General features: G+C 41.1%; 1 protein-coding gene across 4 annotated transcripts in view; it reads right to left on the bottom strand.

Annotated features, from left to right (window-relative positions):
• The window catches only part of si:dkey-261l7.2 (uncharacterized protein LOC569751 homolog), a 30,937-nt gene that overhangs the window by 3,934 nt on the left and 5,638 nt on the right, over nt 1-21,365 (bottom strand). For 2 of the 4 annotated variants that reach the window (XM_060856725.1, XM_060856716.1), the window contains 5 exons: nt 16,800-16,889; nt 9,726-9,808; nt 8,728-8,891; nt 7,525-7,635; nt 2,966-6,516 (listed from right to left, as the gene is read on the bottom strand). In XM_060856725.1, coding sequence (XP_060712708.1) covers nt 6,421-6,516; nt 7,525-7,635; nt 8,728-8,891; nt 9,726-9,808; nt 16,800-16,889 — 544 coding nt within the window. In that variant the 3' untranslated portion in view covers nt 2,966-6,420. Of the gene's footprint in view, nt 1-2,965; nt 6,517-7,524; nt 7,636-8,727; nt 8,892-9,725; nt 9,809-16,799; nt 16,890-21,365 lie in introns of those variants that run through there. The other 2 variants (XM_060856731.1, XM_060856740.1) reach the window with 2 other exon arrangements.

A 21,365-nucleotide genomic window follows, 5' to 3' on the forward strand; every position in this document is an offset into this window, starting at 1 on the left:
TGACCGCAGCGCCATAATCCTCTGTAGCTTGACCAATGATGGCCTGTCAAAGTAAGCCTTCTCAGCTGCCTTCAACCATGCTTCAAGGAGATGCTGATGCTTCCTACTGGCAGAGGAGGAGATAACTAACCCCCGGCATAGGCTTTGGCAGTTTCCCAAAGGACGGACGGGCTAATAACCTAGACTGAGTTAATGTCTAGGAATGCCTGAAATTCCTTAGACAAGTACTGCACAAACTTATTATCCTTAAGGATAAAAGGGATCTATTCGCCAGTGCCTTGGCCTCACTATAGCATCCTTAATCTTAACCAACAGGTACATTGGAGCATGTTTGGAGTTGGTAATATTACCAATCGTACAGGTCACCAAGTCCAGGATTGCCATGGAGGTCAGAGGAAAAATAAAAAATCAATCCTGGTGTGACATCTGTGTGGATTGGAAAAAAATGTTAAATCCCTGCCTGTAGGGTGGAGATACCTCCAGACATCCACCAACCCAACTCCACACACAGGTCCACTAGTTATTTAGTTTGTACAGAGGGTATCGGGGGGGGGAGAGAGAGCTTTGGGCAACCTGTCTACCATGGGATCCATGAGACAATTAAAATTTCCCCTGTTGCTGGGACTCAAGACTGATCAATTTAGAGAACACATCTACCAGAAATTTGAGGGGATGGGGAGGAGGTCAATAAACATTTAAAACACCATTTTCTTCTCCATTTATCAGGGCTTTGAGGATTACAAATCTCTCATGTATGTCTTTAACACACTCTGGTAACTTAAATGGGATATTCCTCCAAACCAATATAGTCACTCCCTGCTTCTGGTATTAAAAAATGAAAAGTAAACCTGATCAAAGCTATTCTGTAGTTTCAAATGCTCCCTATCATCCAAATGTGTCTCCTGTAATAAAGCAATACCCATTTTTTCCTTTCTAATACTCGAGTATGTTCTTCCTATTAATTGCTGAGTGACTCCCCTTGATGTTCCAGATACACCACTTAATCAAGTTATTCGCCATAACTTTCTGCAGTAACATTTAGATTCCAGAGAAGAGGAACTTGAATTACAAATCGCCACAAGATCCATCGAACATAAAAACTGCATAAGCTAAAACCACTACAGTTAACAAATATACAAAGCTATCAAAGACTATATACAGCAAAAACAAAAAAAACCCCAAAATATAAGGTGCCAATAGCGCAGAATAGGGGAACTCACCCGCTGCCATAAGGGGGCATCTACATATCCGGGAACCCAATTTCCCATCCTGCTGCCAATACTGCAGCCCGGGCATTTAAATACCTGAACCGGGCATATCCAGCCATCCCAACCATTTTCCATCATCCTAGCTAGAGCCGCACTGTAAACACAAGCGGAAAAAAAAGAAAATACACTATAGAATAGCAATGTGAATAAAGAAATTTTGGAAAAAAGGGTAAGTACCCCACCTATCCTTTGGTAAAACTTAGGAATTGAAAGTACACATCTAAACATCCCCCGAACATAGTTTAGACCAGATTATTACCAGTAAAAAAAAACAATGACCGGACTTCCTCTTTTTTTAAAAGAAAACAGAGACATACCCAAACAACATTACTATTTGTACAAACTAAATTGTTCAGATTAAGTTAATTTGTCCACAAAGTCTCTTGCCTTCACCGATGTGTCAAAGAGATGTACAGATCCATCTAAGATGCACCACCAGATACCTCAGAGAGTACTGGGGCCCGAGCTCCCTCAGAATTCTCTTGATGTAATCATTGGACTTTCTTTTCCGGATCACCACCACTCAGAAAGCCTGGAAGAACATGATCTTAGAGCCCTCGTAAACTAGGGCCTTCAGATCCTTTCCCTGGATTCTGGAAGCTTCCAATTCTCTCCTTGTCTTTGCAGCGATGAAACCACACCAAGACAGGACAAGGATGTTGGTTCAGACCTGACCTCTGTGTCGTGACCCAGTGAGCCCTCTCAATCTTCAAGACTCTCATTCCATCCTCCAAGTTAAAGAATTTTGGCAACTAGTCCTCAATAAATTCCACTGGTCGCTCACCTTTCTTACCCTCCAGCAGACCGACAATCTAAATATTTTTTTCTCCTGCCCCTGTCCCCGAGGTCATGAACCTGGCCAAGCAAATTATGGACCTGCATCTCCAGGGCCTGGGTCCTATCCTTGGAGGAACCAGTATCAGCTTCCAACCATGGGACTCTGTGTTCTACCTCATCCATCCTTTTCTCCAGGTCTCCCAGCTACTGTTCATGCTTCTGCAGCATGATAGAGATCGGGGCCAGCTTCTCCTCTATCTGCTTCCCCAACATCTCGCGAGATTTTGCGAGCTGCCGAGGATCCTGCAGACTGGGCCGTAGGCCTGGCCTCAGACATACCTCCACCCTTCTTTGGCATCCCTGGACGGTGAAAATGAGTTAAGTTGCTGTCTGACAGTTTCCTGGGACTCCATGATCTTTCCAGTGTCCCAGGATATCGCAGTGGTCCAGGTAGGGCGGGCTAGGACTTCATCCCGCTTGCGATGTGGTGCAGAACTCTGCAATGTGATCTTTCTAGATCGCCGCCATCTTGGATGCCCCAGAGGACATATATTTAAGGTGGGGAGTAAGTAGTTTAGAGGAGATCTGAGAAGAAACATTTTTGCCCAGTGGGTGGTAGAAATATGGAATGTGCTGCCTGAGATGATGGTGGAGGCAGGTACTCTCACATTAAACAAGCACTTGCATGACCACTATGGACTACGTGCAGGTAAATGGGATTAGTGAGGTTTTATGTTTGTTGGCAGCATAGGCATGATGGGCTGAAGAGCCTGTTTTGACACAGTATGATTTATAAAATATTCTTCGATCATAAAATATTTAACCATCTAATCTTACACAAATTCACTGAATATCCAAAATAAATCACACTTAATAGATGGTTTTGATATTTATTTTATTCATAGGAATTGAAGGTGGGAACAAAATGTTCTCAAACAATGCATATGGCTACAGTAATCTACACACAGCTTGTCCAACTTTGTTAAATGACAATGATGTGACAGAAATAGTATGAAATGTATACCAAGATGGATTATTTCAGTGTCTGAGGAGTTGTGAATGTTGCGAAACACTGTGCTATCGTCAGCAGCAGCAGTCCCAATTTTGATTTTTTGGGGCAGTGGGAGGGGATATTCACGAACAAGTGTGGATGGTTGAGCCTTGGGATACTATCTTGAGGTACTCCTGCAATAAGGTCACGGGATTGAGATGATTGACTTCCAACAACTATAGCCATCTTCCACTGAGTTAATTTTCCAGTGCAGAGTTTTCCCCGAGTTCAGTCTTGCTCGGGTTACTTATTGCTACACTTGGTTAAATGCTGATATCATACGCAGACACTCACCTCTTGAGTTCAAGCTCTTTTGTCCACAGTTGGATCTTGGCTGTAATAAGGTCTGGAGCCAAACAGCCCTGGCAGAACTCAAACATGATTGAAGAGATTACAGCTGAGCTGATAATGTGTGACAGCATTGCCAATGACACTTGCCATCCCCTTGCTGATAGGGCAGAATAAACTGATGGGATAATAATTAACCAGATTTGATTTAGCCTGCTTCTGAAGACAAGGACATACCTAGGAAATTTTCTACATTACCACTGTTGTAGGTCTACCTCAACCAGATTGACCAGGGTGTAGCTAGACCTCAAGCACACATCTTCAGTACTACAGCCAGGCTGTTTTCAGGGCCAAAGACTGAAGCATCTAGTGCCTTCAGTCATTCTTTTGATATCATGTGGAGTGAAACCAATTGCTTGAACCTTGTGATGGAGACCTCAGGAGGAGACCAAAGTGCAGTAGCCACTTGGTACTGCTGGTTGAAGAGGGTTACATATGCTCCAGTTTTGTCTCTCGCACTGAGGAGATTCAGATTCCACTGTCATTCTGGACGAGACGTTGGTGGAAGGCACTGAAGAATAGGTAATGCCTACATGATGAAGCTAATATCACAGAATATCAATATGTAAAGCAATAAAAATGTATAGACAAAATAAGAGCTTAAAAACTAGGATGACAATGAATTTATAGTTATTGGCACAGATACATCTGGAATAGCATACAATTCTGGCAACCATATTACAGAAACAATATCTTGAAATTGACAGGAATGCTAAACAGGAAATAGCAAGATACCCAGCCTAGGGCCTCTGATCAACAGAGAGGTTGAAGACATGGGGATTGTTTATACTGTTGAAAAGAAGGCTCAGAGAAAGCTAATGGCAAGAGGTTTATAGGGGATTTAGGGAAAACATTTTTTTCACTCAAGATTCTGCAACTCACTGTCTGAAAGGGTCAGAGAGGTGTCATTGCAACATTGAAGAAAATTTAGGTGAATTATTTGAAAAGCCAGAGCAAACAGGACTACAAGTCAAGTTCTGAGAAATGGGACGAGAGTAGTGTGCTTGATGACCAGTGCAGATATGATAGTCCAAAGGACCTCTTTTGTAAGAGGCATTGCAATGCTGTATGACTCTAATAGAAAGGCTCTAATAGATAAGTTTATTAAACTTTAGCAATGCATTTGAGATTTTAAAGAATTAAGGATAATAAGGTCAAGTATAAAAATGAATTTATTAAGTAGTCTTATATGTGGTGCCTTAATGAATGCACTTTAGAAATCCGAATATATTACATCTATTCATTCCCCTTCATCAGTGCTGCTTGTTACCCCCTCAAAACCTCTAATAAACTTATTTAGCATGATTTCTCCATCATGAAGTCATGCTGCCTCTGCTTGATCATATTATGTATTTCAACATGCTGTACTGCTACATCTTTTACAACATGCAAACATTTTCCCAACAACAGATGAACAGTCTCAATTATCCACTGCCCTCCTTCACCTTGTAGGATATTCTCTTAGTGCTTCACTCTCCACAGATGCTGCCAGAGATGCTACATTTCTACAGAACTTCCAGTTTTTATTTCCAATCTCCTGCACCTACAGTAGATTGCTTGAAGGTTCATATATAGTTGGTTTTAACTGCAATAATTTTATAAATATTTATGCAGCATGAAACTGGGAATATTTAGTTTTAGGTCCAGTTGGATTTAGAGATTTTCCTGCTTTTGGATTTCTTTTTTGCTTCTATGAAATAATCAAACTGGGAAGGGGGAGCCACTGAGAGTTGACAAGGGCAGGGTAGGATAGAACTGATGTGAGTAAGGTTTAGGTTGACTTGGAGCTTTAACAGATGGACCTCAGGGTAGCTCTGTGGGAAGGAAAGGCCTGAAACTGAAGAAGGTGTGTGATGTTTAGTAACAGTAGCAGTCAAGTATGGATACAGCTGGCTATATTACTGAGGTGGAAATACTCATGAGGTGGGGTGTGCAGCCTGTCACTTGGGTTAGTCAGGTGCAAATTAGTAGATGCAAATTAGTAGATGAAATCAAGAAGGGATAAATCTAGTCTCTGGAGAAGTGAACAGAACAGTTTCAGTCTTTCCACCACTACCTGCCATTAATTTTACTAAGCCTTACCAATATGACCCATCTTCACTGACAAACATGTCAGTGGGTATCAGTCTATATTATTCCTTGGACACTTCGAACCTGCCCATGCCCAGCTTCTATAGGTATGCACGTCCCTATAATCAAAGACAAGAATCTTGGCTGACATTTTTTCTTTACCAGGAAATATTTCAAAAGCACTCCTACTCGTACTCAACTCTCTCAGATCTGAGTCACGCATGAATCATTCTGTTGTTAAACCTTGCACAATGAAAAAGCTTGTGAACTGGTATTTTGAAATAAAAGAAACTCCAGAGCTATATTTCAAGGAGACAAGACAAGCCGAGATAGCTACCCTATAGTTTTCAGCGTATTACAGCCTAAAGTCAAAGATCAATTCTAACTCACAGAAAAATTGGAGTTTCAACTTTTACTTAGCAACAGCATAATTTTGTTGCTATAGGGACAGAAAGGACATGCTATGAATTACTACTAGAGTGGTAGACAATATCTTATGCCTTTGATTTTTCTCTCTATAAGCTACTAGAAGGTCAGTGAATGATCAAAATTTCAGAAAAAGAAAGTGTACAGGTGAGAAACCTGTGATACATTTTGCCATTGTTCAAGGAAGAAATAAATTGCATAGTTTTCTCAAAAAATAATTCTCAAAAATATGTAGAAAATATACATCTGATTTTTATAGAATAACCCCTGAATCATCTACTAGTTATTTCATATTTCAACCAGAAATATCAATAAATCTGAGTAGATAATAGCAATATTTTTTACATTTTCTTTAAAGAGTTTTAGCATTATATTTTAAATACATTATACATTGAGAGGCCTTCATCAATTTAAAGGTTTCAAAAAAAATTCTTACGGTGCAAAACACATTTCTTGCATCATTTGGTAATTAATCACCGTTCAGTCATGGGGGTAGATTTGCATCAGCCATGGCATCATTATGTACTGTTCTCCATCAAACATGCTGAAGTAATATACCAACAGTGGGTGGTACACCTAAAAATAACAAAGTGCAAAATTGATCAGCATTCGGTCACCAAATATAGTGTGGTTAACAAATCTAAAAGCTCGGACTAGCAAGTTGTAGAGGATTTACAGCCAATCTGAACATTTATTGGGTACGAGAGCAGCAATCTACCATAGCATTCACTCTCAATTACTCCCCACTTGCTCCTTTGTGTAGGTAGGTGTTGGATGAAGGCAGAATTGGGCCTCAGCTGTGATGCCACAAGGACTGCCACAATCACATTCTATCAAAGCTCCTGTGATACTAAAAAATTGTTGGGAGAGGTACTGTGGGACTATATCCTAGAAAATAACTCAATGTTTCCAGGGAAAGGATGAAGTTAGAAAAAAAGTGATGCAGTCCATCACCAGCTTAGGGAGAAAACTGACAAGGTAATGTCCAATTCAAATGGATTTCACAGACACCCAATCATTTCTAATGATGGGAACAAAGTTTACCTGTTTCAATTTCAGCTTGGTTCCATTCCCTTATACTTTAACAAGGTCAAACTCCTCCAAACTGGTATCAAAACTATATCAAATTACACACTTCACGAATGGTTTATATTGTTCTCTTTGCTATGTAACAACAAATGAGCATTACTTCGCACTCAGATATTTGACCCTTGTTTTCCATTCTCCTTTACTGAAACCTGCATTACTATCTGAGATGCATACATGAATATATCTTTGTTACCTATCTTCAATATAGGAACTTGGATATTTAATCAAAGACTTAAATCACAATTGTTTCATCCAATTTATCCAGTCCAATCTGAAACATAAAAATAGTCTCTCAAACACAATCAAATACACTATTAAATATGTTGAGATGCATCTAAATAGAACTTCGCAGTAACTCAGGGATGTCTAAGTGGTGTTCTGAAGTAGGCTGTAATTGCATTGCAAAACATAATGGAATTTCAGTCCTTTTCACCTAAGCTTTTACACAGCTCCCCACTCTCAAACCTACCCTCATCTTCACACTCAAACACTTACCTGCACACCAGTTAATATGACCATATCCAACTCTGAAACATAGGCTGTTTCTGCATTTCTTCCATCATTTGTATGAATCAGAACCTTATAATGGGGAATACTTTTCAAAATCTACAAAGATATAGTGACAAGTGTTTACATCTGTGTGTACGCAAATGAAAATAAAATATCTCTACTCGCAAGATTAAAAATATTGTAGCAAAACATTATCAGAATTTGTTCACATGGTCCTTAATGGCCAGTTCCAAAGTGAAACAGGGAAACCAAAACAAAGTTTATCCCTTACGCGATTAGCTTCACTCACCAAAAAAGAAAAACAAATTCGACATCAGGGCTACTTGTCTGGGATTAGTTACTTTAAAAAAATTCCTAAATTCTGACATAATGCACTGTCAGAATTGTACTTTTTATCTGTTTTTAACGTCATGGGTTGCACTATTATAGGAGGGGTGGGTCTCTGCAACTCAGACAGAGAGGTCATTGATAAATGATAGCTGCTGAGAGAGGCCTTCTGCCCCTGCACAAGAGGGAATCCTATCCATGGGAGCTGCCAGATAACGACTGGCTGACATCTCCCAGCAGTGTAACAGGGAAGAGTACCCATTGCTGGGGGGGGGGGGAATAAGCTGGCAGCCTCACAGAAGACATGATGATGGAATCTGAACTGAAAGATCAGCCTGGCTTCTCATGGTACAGATTATGTGTGGCCTGAGTAGTAGGTAGAGAATGCTTGGTTCCAAGCTGCTCCACCACATGTACAATCCAATGGTGGCACAAAATTGGATGTGTAAGAGCGATAGGTTACTCAACTGGCTCACAACTGAATGGGCCACATCCCCTACTCCTAGTATAAACACACACAAGGGCAGGCAGAGTAGGATGTGCAACAGGCACAGCACCATGACCATGGCACCAACCTTTTCCACAGCTACTCCTTCACCTCTGGGAAACATAACATTTCAGCCTACAAGTGTGGTAGCTATCAATAACTTGTTAGATCAAACTCAACTTTAAAGAGATAATTCAGAGATTTTTACATGTAAATTTAAACTAATAAGTTCCTTTTTTAAACTTTCTTGTGGATGGTTTTTTGCTGTTAACTTGTATTGTCTTAGCAATGAAAAATAAACAGAATGTGAACAGATCTCTCAACAGCTATCAGCACATTGAACAAAGCTTTTCCTTTGTGCACCACTCTCTAACCTCCACATCTGAAGGATATCTTTGATTAAGCCATTCTTCCGGAGCTCTTGCTTTCTCATCCCAGCCGACAATCACACCAATGTACCCATCCTGCCTGTGTTTGATGACTTGTCCTACTCTGTATTTAACAGACAGTGGCCTTGGGGAGCGAGGCTCCGGTGAGTCTAAGAAAACGAGTAGAGAACAGCAGTTTTATGAAAGGTGCACTAAGATTTAATTTGGAGCCTTTGAAGAATTCTCACAGTAAGAATATCACTCATGAAAAGGATTCAATTTCAAATCATTGTTTTAAATTCTTCTACTGCATGTAATTTTTGAAGATTGAGTGAGGATGGCGAGAAACAGGACAGCATGACGTACTATGATAGCAGATTACCAGGCAGAACTAGCTACATGCTGCAGCAGGTAATGCATTCATGTGGAATTTCCTACCAACTTGAGATGAGCTTCATTCATAAAATATCATGAAAATTCACTATTACTCTGTTAAATTTTAAAACTTGATTCTTTTATCCATATATGACAGACATTTCTTCTTAAGAGTGAAAACTATTGTATTCAGCTAAAACCAATGTTTCCCAAAACCCCACAGAGCTGATCACGGACCAACACTGAGATGGCACAGCCCCAAACTAATCTGCAAACTAGGTTCTTAAGAGTCTAGGTGTCACAGTGATCACCATCCTACACTCAAGCTTCAGAAAGAATACACAGAAGGGCAACACAACTGATAACAGGGATCAACAAGGAGAATCTAAGAAAACTTGGGAACATGAAGTTCAATACAAGCCAAGTTCTTTATGTAACCTGTTGTCATAGCCCCAACATTTCAATCATGAAAGTGAACAGTTTTAGTTCTTTCATACAAAGTGATAAATAAGTGATAAACAGAAACAAATTATAAAATTCAAGAGGATCTGCATTTTTGTTTTAGAAAAAGTGATTAATAAATTATGCATGTTTGGTACTCCAAGAGGTCCCTACTGTTCCCAAGGTACCTGCAAAGTATCCATCATTCTCATTCAATAGAAAGACCTCCATAGCTGGAGACTCTCCAGGAGGATCTTCATGCTGGGTAGATCTGTAGAAGATCAGAGCAAAGGCCTTGTCAAGGAAATTAACAAAACCATATTCTTATAACTATACAAACTTCAGAGGTTGCACGGTGGCTCAGTATTTGACACTGCTGCCTCACTGTGCCAGGGACCTGGGTTTGATTTCACCCTTGGGCAACTATCTGTGTGACATTTGCACATTCTCCCAGTGTCTGTGTGGGTTACCTCCTGGTGCTCCAGGTTCCTCCCACAGTCCCAGATTAGGTGGACTGGCCATGCTAAATTGCTCATAGTGTCCAGGGATGTGCAGGCTGGGTGGATTAACCATGGAAAATGCAGGGTTCTAGGAAGAGGGTAGCGGGGTGGGATGGTCTTTGGAGGGTTGGTGCGGACTCAATGGGCAAATGGCCTGCTTCCACATTGTAAGGATTCTAAATGCATAAACAAGTAAAATTTAATTTTCTCTAACTCACAAGGTAAAAAGAAACAAGAGCTTTGACCACTCCCCTCCCCACCAACTTTCTGTGAATGTTCATTCTTTTCTCTTGACAGGTATTTAACTTTGTATCAGAAGTAACCTCTCTTTACTTGGAGATTGCAGGTGAGTTAATTTATGAGTAAAATTAGAAGATGAATCTGGCAAGCAATATATAATTGATAAACATTACGCAAATAGCTTTGTAATAATGTGGTTCAATTTGCTTGTCTTATTGAACAGTAAACCAGCTGCTATGTACTTTATGACCACTGAAAACAGGTTTCATATTCTATACAAACCAGCAGAAGCAAAATACTGCAGATGCTGAAAATCTGAAATAAAATCAGAATATGCTGGAGAAACTCAAATTGTCTGGCAGTATCTGTAGAAAGAAAAACAGAGCTACTATTTTGAGTTTAAAGACTCTGCTTCAGAATCTTAAGAAGTATCTTTCAATTCAAAACATTAACTCTGGGTGAAATCTGATAGAGGCTTGAGTGACATGGCTATGCAAGATTTCTGGCAGAAGCAGATGAGAAGTTGGGAAAGGTCTATGTTGATGTCAGGAGCAGCTCCCTGCATTTCTTATGTATTTGCCAAGTTGTGTCATAAGTTTCATTCAAGGTAACAGTGAGTTGCCAATTCAGGGAGATTGTAACTGGTTGAACATGATTCTCCTGATTAATATTCAGCTTCCTAATTTACCAAACATGCCAACAAGCTACACACTGAAATTTTTGACATGAAAGTCAAAGTGGAAACCTGGCAACTTCAGTTTGCCCTTGCTCCAAAGGATCTCCATGTGAAACATCTCAGGGACTAGCCATCAGAACCAAGATCGGCATCTGACATGTGGCAGCATTGAAGAACTTTCATGGCACATCTCTTACAGGATACTTCTGCACTTTAATGCTGCATTGGCTCCATGTACAGGGGAGGCCTTAACCTATAGGCCCCCACAACCAGGAATAGTCACCCCTCTCAGGCTTGCAGCCTTCCTGATGGACTCGGCAAATGACTCTATGCAGCACACAAACAAGGCAGGAGAGAGAGGGCAGCCCTGCCTGACTCCAGATCTGACTGGGAAGCTATCTGATTCCCATCCATTGATTGAGACTGCACTGACAATGTTGGTGTAGACCAGTCTGATCCAATTACTGATTCCCTCCCCAAAGCCCATTTGGGAGGGAACATCTCTCATATACGTATGTGATATCCTGTCAAAGGCTTTCTCTGGGTCCAGGCTAATGAGGCAGGTGTCTACCCCCCTGTCCTGTACGTTGGCAGTCGTATCCTTAAGGAGTGCGAGACTCTCAGCGATGTTCCTGCTCTGTACAGCACAGGTTTGGTCAGTGTGAATCACCAGTCCCAGAGCCGATCTGAACCGGTTGGCGATGACCTTTAACAAGATTTTGTAGTCTGTGTTTAACAGTGAGATGGGTCTCCAATTTCTAATTTCCTCCCTCTCGCCCTTCTGCTCGTAGATGAGGGTGGTGATGCCTTTTCTCATGGATCCATTCATGGTACCTGCCAGAAGCATACTGACATATACCTCCAGTTTTTGGTTTTTACTTCTATAAGATCCAGCTTCTCTAAAATATCTATCCAATTCCAAAGCAAGGTGTGTATCAGCCGTTCCCCATTGAGCTACATTATTATTAAACTTAAACTTCCTTTTTCCTTACCTTTACATTTGATGCTGCATCTACGAACCAGTTTTAAAACAGTAAACAGAGCAATTGAGTAACCACAGGGATAACAACCCAAACTACTCACATTTATTTCCACTTGTAACATGAAAAACATTCCTAGATACTTCAAATAAGGCAAGGAAAACAGATCTTCGCCCAGAAAGAGAAGGGTGAGTGGACTCAGGATGTGTCAACAAAGTAATGTGTTAAAGGAGAGAAAAATATTTTGAAGGATGGAATTGCACAGTAAATTCAGAGTCATAGAGATGTACAGCATGGAAACAGACCCTTCAGTCCAACCCGTCCATGCCGACCAGATATCCCAACCCAATCTAGTCCCACCTGCCAGCACCCAGCCCATATATGAATAGTCCTTCCTATTCATATACCCATCCAAATACCTTTTAAATTGCCATTGTACCAGCCTCCAGCACTTCCTCTGGCAGCTCATTCCATACACGTACCACCCTCTGGTGTGAAAATGTTGCCCCTTAGGTCTCTTTTATATCTTTCCCTTCTCACCCTAAACCTATGCCCTCTAGTTCTGGGCACCCCCACCCCAGGGAAAAGACTTTGTCTATTTATCCTATCCATGCTCCTCATAACTTTATAAACCTCTATAAGGTCACCCCTCACAACATCTTTCCAAAAGGGAAGGAGATCACAATTGCATGCAATATTCCAACAGTGGCCTAACCAATGTCCTGTAGAGCCGCAACATGACCTCCCAACTCCTGTACTCAATACTCTGACTAATAAAAGAAAGCATACCAAACGCCTATGAACCTGCACTCCAAGGTCTCTTTGTTCAGCAACATTCCCTAGGGCCTTACCATTAAGTGTCTAATTCCTGCTAAGATTTGCTTTCCCAAAATGCAGCACCTCCCATTTATCTGAATTAAACTCCATCTGCCACTTCTCAGTCCATTGGCACATTTGATCAAGATCCTGTTGTAATGCGAGGCAACCTACTTCGCTGTCCACTATCCAAATCATTTATATAAATGACGAAAAGAAGAGGACCCAGCACCGATCCTTGTGGCACTCGACTAGTCACAGGCCTCCGTTCTGAAAAACAGCCTGCACTCCAAAATGCAGCACCTGGTATTTATCAAAATTAAACTCCATCTACCACTCCTCAGCCTATTGACCCATCTGATCAAGAACCCATTGTCCTCTGAAGTAACCCTCTTTGCTGTCCACTACACCTCTAATATTGGTGTCACCTGCAAACTTACTAACTATACCTCCTAATGTTCACATCCAAATCATTTATATAAATGATGAAAAGTAGTGTACCTAGCAACCTGTCCTTGTGGCATTCCACTGGTCACAGACCTCCAGTCTGAAAAGCAAACCTTCCACCCTCTGTCTTCTACCTTCAAGCCAGTTCTGTATCTAAATGGCTAGTTCTCCCTGTATTCCATGAGATCTAACCTTGCTAACCAGTCTCCCATGGGGAACCTTGTCGAACGCCTTACTGAAGTCCATATAGATCACATCTACTGCTCTGCCCTCATCAATCTTCTTTGTTACTTCTTCAAAAAACTCAATCCAGTTTGTGAGACATGATTTCCCACGCACAAAGCCATCTTTACTATCCCTAATCAGTCCTTGTCTTTCCAAGTACATGTACATCCTGTCCCTCAGGATTCCCTCCAACAACTTGCCCACCACCAACATCAGGCTCACTGATCTATAGTTTCCTGGCTTGTCCTTACTAACCTTCTTAAATAGTTGCACCATGTTAACCAACCTCCAGTCTTCCAGCACCTCACCTGTGACTATCAATGATACAAATATCTCAGCAAGAGGCCCAACAATCACTTCCTTAGCTTCCCACAGAGTTCTAGGGTACACCTGATCAGGTCCCGGGGATTTATCCGCGTTTCAAGACATCCAGCACTTCCTCCTCTGTAATATGGATGTTTTGCAAGATGTCACCATCTATTTTCCTGCAGTCTATATCTTCCATGTCCTTTTCCACAGTAAATACTGATGCAAAATACTCCTTTAATATCTCCCCAATTTTCTCCCCACAAAGGCTACCTTGCTGATCTTTGAGGCGCCCTATTCTCTCTCTAGTTATCCTTTTGTCCTTAATGTATTTGTAAAAACCCTTTGGATTCTCCTGAATTCTATTTGCCAAAGCTATCTCATGTCCCCTTTTTGCCCTCCTGATTTCCCCCTTAAGTATACTCCTGCTTCTTTTATACTCTAAGGATTCACTCAATCTATCCTGTATATACCTGGCATATGCTTCCTTCTTTTTCTTAACCAAACCCTCAATTTCTTTAGTCATCCAACATTCCCTACACCTACCAGCCTTTCCTTTCACCCTAACAGAAATATATTTTCTCTGGACTCTCATTATCTCATTTCCGAAGGCTTCCCATTTTCCAGCCGTCCCTTTACCTGCAAACATCTGCTCCCAATCAGCTTTTGAAAATTCTTACCTAATACCATCAAAATTAGCCTTCCTCCAATTTAGAACTTCATCTTTTAGATCTGGTCTATCCTTTTCCATCACTATTTTGAATCTAATAGAATTATGGTCGCTGGCCCCACAGTGCTCTCTCACTGACACCTCAGTCACCTACCCTACCTTATTTCCCAAGAGGAGGTCAAGTTTTGCACATTCTCTAGTAGGTACATCCACATACTCAATCAGAAAATTTTCTTGTACACACTTAACAAATTTCTCTCCGTCTAAACCCTTAACACTATGGCAGTCCCAGTCTATGTATGGAAAGTTAAAATCCCCTGCCATAACCACCCTAACATTCTTACAGATAGCCGAGATCTCCTTACAAGTTTGTTTCTCAATTTCCCTTTGACTATTAGGGGGTCTATAATACAATCCAAATAAGGTGATCATCCCTTTCTTATTTCTCAGTTCCACCCAAATAACATCCCTGGATGTATTTCCAGGAATATCCTCCTACAGTACAGCTGTAATGCTATCCCTTATCAAAAATGCCACCACCCTGCCACCACCACCGACCCCCCGCCCCCCCCCCCACCCCCCCAAAACCCTTCTCACTTGCCTCTCTTTCTTTCCTTCCTGTAGCATTTGTATCCTGGAACATTAAGCTGCCAGTCCTGCCCATCCCTGAGCCATGTTTCTGTAATTGCTATGATATCCCAGTCCCATGTTCCTAACCATGCCCTGAGTTCATCTGCCTTCCCTGTTAAGCCCCTTGCATTGAAATAATTGCAGTTTAATTTATTAGTCCTACCTTGTCCCTGCCTGCCCTGACTGTTTGACTTGCTTCTGTTCTCAACTCTACCAATCTCAGATTGATCTCTTTCCTCGCTATCTCCCTGAGCCCCACCACTCCCTCTCCCCACCTTATCAGTCCCACCCCCCAACTTTACTAGTTTAAATCCTCCCAAGCAGTTCTAGCAAATTTCCCTGCCAGTATATTAGTTCCCTTCCAATTTAGGTGCGATCTGTCCTTCTTATACAGGTCACTTCTGCCCCAAAAGAGATTCCAATGATCCAAAAATGTGAATCCTTCTCCCATACGCCAGCTCCTCAGCCATGCATTCATCTGCTCTATCCTCCTATTCCTGCCCTCACTAGCTCATAGCACCGGGAGTAATCCAGATATTACTACTCTCGAGGACCTCCTTTTTAAATTCCCGACGAGCTCTCTGTAATCTCCCTTCACAATCTCAACTTTTTCCCTTCTTATGTCATTGGTTCCAATGTGGACAATGACCTTTTCCTGGCCCCTCTCACCCTTGAGAATATTCTACACACTCTCTGAGACATCATTGATCCTGGCACCAGGGAAGCAACACACCATTCTGATTTTTCACTGCTGGCCACAGAAACATCAGTCTGTACCTCTGACTAGCGAATCCCCTAACACAATTGATCTCTTGGAACCCGACATACCCCTCATTGCATTAGAGCCAGTCTCAATACCAGAAACTTGGCTGTTCGTGCTACGTTCCCCTGAGAATCTATCACGCCCTACATTTTCCGAAACAGTGTACTTGTTTCTAACGGGGATAGCCACAGAAGACTCCTGCCCTACCTGCCTATCTCTCTTACCTTTCCTAGCATTCACCCATCTATGTGACTGTATCTGAGACTTTCCCCCTTCCTATAACTGCCATCCATCACATACCGTTGCTGTTGCAAGTTCCTCATTGCCTCTAATTGTCTCTCCAATCTATCCATTCAATCTGATAGGATTTGCAACCAACAGCATTTATTGCACATATAATCCACAGTAACCCATAAACTCTCTTTAAACTAGAATCCAAGCTGTTGAAGAGTGAGCCCTAATGGAAGAATTGGTGCTGGGAAGGATACATTGAAGTCCAGGTACATATGTACGGAATCTAGGGATGGACTGGGGATATGCTGGAGATCAGTGAAATAACTCAGTCTGAAAGTAATAAAGGTATGTTAATAGCTGCATGATTGATGTAGGAGATATTGTGGAATAGAAATAAGCAGCCTATGTGTATTCTAAGCGCAATCAATCCCAGAGTAAATCTGCTAGCAGGGAAACAGCACAAAAGGTAAATTCAAGTTCATCAAACCTTTGGTCAGACTGTTCTGAATTTCTGCCAGGTACGCAAGCAAGGTTCTCAAGGAGCTGGGATTATTTAGCTCAGATCTGGCAGAATGCCAAGACTGTAAGTCTCTGTAATAGCAAATAAGAGCAGGGGGGACAGTTTTTTTTTACAAGGACTGAAGGTGATAGGTTTGATTTTCCCATATTTTAGGTGAAAGGCATTCTGACTCAATCATGATCTCTGGATTATCTGCAGATATTGTCAATAATAACACTTGAGTGCCAATACTAGTTGGATTATGCAACATCTTACCTTGCTTTTAAAGTCCATTCTTTTAGCCAGTCCTTCCATGCTTGTACATTTAAATACGAGTTTTTGAATCGGTTCCAGCTATTGATTAACCTGTTTAGAATGGAATTCAAGAAATTCAATATATTTGGGTGTAGGAGAAAGAAAGAGGGAAATATAGACAAAGATCAGAAAAGAAAATAAGAGCAGTGTGGTCCATTTAGCTCTTTGACCCTAATCCACCATTTAGTAAGATCATGGTTATCTGACTGGGGCCACATCCAGGCAGCCACATCATATCCTCCAACTCTCCTATAAATAAAAGAAGTGATCAGGTCTCAATATACGAAATTCACTTAATTTTGTAAAGATAAGGCATGCTCAGAAATAACTTCCCATGTATTGAGTAACCACTGTTTTCTTTTAAATCACTAGGCTCCATTGTAACATAATGCATGAAATCTCACCTATGCCCTGAAGGGACCAGGGTCAAGTGAGGTGTGCACCCACCATAAGGGAAGAAAAATATTCCAGACTACTTACCATAGCTGCAAGTTAGCATTACAGTGCTGTTAACTAAGAAATGGTGCTGACTGAAACAGAACAATAAGAATTCCATAAAGCAAGCCAAAATATTTAATTGCACACATCTACTGCACACAATTAATACAGTTATCTCACTGAATTGTTACACTGCAAGACGAGGACATTTGATCCATGATGTCCATATCTCATTTACGTCAGACAAAATTGAAATTCATTTACATGCCACTTGGCAGACCAAGCCTGCTTGATATCCAGATCTTCCTGCATTTAGGCACTGACTGCTTCAGTAACTGAGGAGTCATTAATGATGCTGATTGTTATGCAATCATCAACAAATATCCCCACTTTTGAAACTATAATGGAGGGAAGGTCATTGATGGAGCAGCTGAAAACAGTAGAGCCTAGGAGTCTACCCTGAGAAATTCTTGCAGAGATGTCCTGGAGTTGAGACGTTTGACCTCCAACAACTACAACCACAACCATTGTGCTTTATACCAGGTACAACTTCAACAAGAAGTGGTCACCCTCTGATTCTCATTGACTTCAGACTGATAGGGCTCCTTTTACATAATTCCTGATGAAGGGCTCTGGCCCGAAACGTCGAATTTCCCGTTCTTGGATGCTGCCTGACCTGCTGTGCTTTAACCAGCAACACATTTTCAGCTCAGGGCTCCTTTACGTCACACTCAAATCAAATTCAGCCTTGATATCAAGGGTGGTCATGTTCCCTCTGGAGCTCAGCTCTTTTTCTGTATTTGAACCAAGGCAGTAATGAGGTCAGGAGCTGAGTGACAATAGCGGACTTCAAACTTGGTAGTTCTGCTGATCATCTTTGCCAGGATTTTATTGAAGATTAGGAATTGACTGAAAGGCATAGTAATTGGCTGGGTTGGGTTTGTCCTGCTTTTAGTGTACAGGACATGCCTGGACAATTTTGCACATGGTTAAGTAGATGCCAGTACTGGACTAGAACAACTTGGCAAAGGAGCATAGCAGATTCTGAAGCACAAGTCTTCAGGAATATTGTTGAGATTGACAGCTTTTGAAGCTTCCAGCGCCTTCCAACGTTTTCTTGCTATCACATGAAGTTAATCAAATTGGTTGAAAACTAGCTATTGTGCATGCTTGGGACCCCTGGAAGAGGTTGAGATTGATCTACTTGGCACTCTGGCTGGAGATTGTTGCAGATGCTTTCAACTTGTTGTATGCATTGAAGTGCTGGCCATCCTCATCATTGGGGTTGGGGAGATTTGTGGAGCCTCCTCCTCCAGTGAGTTATCATAGAATTATAGAATCCTTAGTGTGGAAGCAGGCCATTCGGTCTCTGAAGAGAGCCCACCCAGACCCACTCCCCCTACCCTATCCCTGTAATCCTGCATTATGCATATTAATGCATACCTAACTTGCACATCCTTGGATACAATCGGCAATTTAGCACGGCCAATCCACCTATTGTGCATCACCATTCCTGACTGGAAAGATCTTAGGCCTGATTCACTGATTGTGAAATTGCTTAGCCTTTCTATCACTTGCTGCTTCTGCTGTTTGATACGCATGTAGTTCTGGGTTGGAACTTCTCCGGGTTGACACTTCATTTTTAGCTAAGCCTGATACCGTTCCTTGCATGACCTCCTGCACTCTTCACTGAATCCCCTGGCTTGATGGTATTCAGCATGAAGGAATACTGATTCCTCAACTGGATGGGAAGGGAGGGGCGAATACATGATTTGATTTTGGGATCTGGAGTCAATGTTGAGCTTTCCTGTGAAAACTTGCTCCCAACCATATACCACTGTGCTGCCATTTCAACTGGGTTTGTCCTGCTGGTGGGACAGGGCATATCCAAGGATGGTGATGGTGATATCTGGGACATCGTTTGGAAGGTATTATTCCGTGAGGATGACTATGTCAGGCTGTTGCTTGACCAGTTTGTGAGACAACTCTCCCAATTTTGGCACTAGCCCCACTAAGGAGGACTTTACAGGTTGAGTTTTGCTGTTGTAAATCTCAGAGGCGTAGGTCAATGCCAAGCCTGTCTGGTCCAGTTTCATTTTTTTTTGAGGGCAGTTAGAAGTCAACCACATTGCTGTGGGTCTGGAGTCACTCATGGGCCACATCAGGTAAGGACAACAATTTCCTTCTCTGAAGGCCAATAATGAACCAATAATTTCATGGCCATGATTAGTTAATTAGAAAAGACAGACAAAAGTAAGTCAGAGAATGAGGGAACTCTGAAGAATTAAATCGCATTTACTTGGAGGCTCACAAATAAGGCTGACAAACTCAGGACATGTATGGGAACATGGGCCTGGGACATCATCACTATTACAGAAACCTGGCTGAGGGAAGAAGAGGATTGGCAGTTCAATGTTCCAGGTTTTAGATACTATGGGAAAGGTAGAAAGGGAGGCAAGATCAGACAGGGAGTGGCATTTTTGATTAAGGAAAGCATTACTATTGTAATTAGAGGAAATATTTCTGAAAAATTGTCCAGTGAAAATATATGGGTTGAAATTAGAAATAAGAAAAGGATGATCACTATAGGCCTGTCCAACAGTCTGAGGGAAATAGAGGTGCAAATATGTAGAGAGATCTCAGAGATATGTAGGAATAATAGGGGATTTAATTTTCCAAACATTTGACTGGGACTGCCATAGTGTTAAAGGTTTGGAATGGTAAAGAATATTAAATGTGTCCAAGAAAATTTTACCTTTTGAGCCAAGAGGTAGTTATGGGGACTGTTGCAAGTATTGGAAGCATCATTATGTTGCGATGATCTGTTGGGTTTTTGGATAGGTTAAGTTATTCTGTTCTCTTTTGTTCATGTTTCATTTGGTAATCTTGTAAATAAATTACATATTAATATGTAAATGTTCCTAATAGAGAAGCAACAAAACTTGACCTTCTTTTGAGAAATAAGGCAGGACAAGTGACTGAAGTGTTAATAGTGGGACTAGTGATCATAATTCTATTAGGTCAAAATTAGTTATGGGAAAAAATAAGCTTTCCATAAAAGTTAAAGATTTTAATTGGAGTGAGGCAAATTTTAATGGTATGAGACAAGAACACTCAAAAGTTGATTCACAGGTAAAGGAATAACTGACAAGTGGGAAGCTTTCAAAGTATGATAACAAGAGTTCAGAGGCATTATCCTGTTAAAGTGAAAGGTAAGACTGGTAAGATTAGGGAACAATGGATGAATAAAGACATTGAGATTTTAGTCAAGAATAAAATAAATGATTTTTTTATTAGATATAGACCAAATGAATCTCTTGAAGAGTATAGAGTGTAGGGGCATTCTTAAGAGGGAATTCAAAAGTCAAGGAGGGGATAATAAGATAGCAGATAAAGTTAAAGATAATCCAAAGAGATTCTACAAGTACATTAAGAAAGAGTACAGCCCCTTTAAAGATCAAACAGGTCACCTTTGTGTTGAACCTCTAGAGATGGCAGAGATATTCAATGAATATTTTATGTCAGTTTTTACTATGGAGAAAGAAATGGAGATGAGAGAACTCAAGGAAATAAATATTAATGTTTTGAAAATAATTCACATTACAAAAGACAAAGTGCTCGATGTCTTAGAAACATAAAAGTGGATACATTTCCATGACCTGATATTGTGTATCCCAGGATGTTGTGGGAAGGAAATTGAGGAATCCCTATTAGAAATGTTTGTATCATCTGTGACCAGGGGTGAGGTGCTGGAGGACTGGAGGCTGGCTATTGGTGTTCCTTTATTTAAGAAAGGCTCTAAGGAGAAGCAAAGGACCTGTAAACCTGTGAGTCTGACATCGGTGGTGGGTCAGTTGTTGCAGGGGTAGGCAGGCCCACTCAAGGCCAGAGCAGTGAGTTTATATGTGGAGCCTGAGGAAGTGAGTGAGGTCTTTAATATGTGCTTTGCAATGGCATTCATCAAGGAGAAGGACATGGAAGATGGTAAGATTAGGGAGGGGTATGTTGATATTCTTGGGCATGTCAATATTAAGAAGGTGGTGGTGTTGGATATCTTGAAAAATATTGAGACAGCTAAGTCCTTAGGGC

This window comes from Hemiscyllium ocellatum, chromosome 3 (assembly GCF_020745735.1).
Source record: "Hemiscyllium ocellatum isolate sHemOce1 chromosome 3, sHemOce1.pat.X.cur, whole genome shotgun sequence".
Taxonomy (NCBI): Eukaryota; Metazoa; Chordata; class Chondrichthyes; order Orectolobiformes; family Hemiscylliidae; genus Hemiscyllium; species Hemiscyllium ocellatum.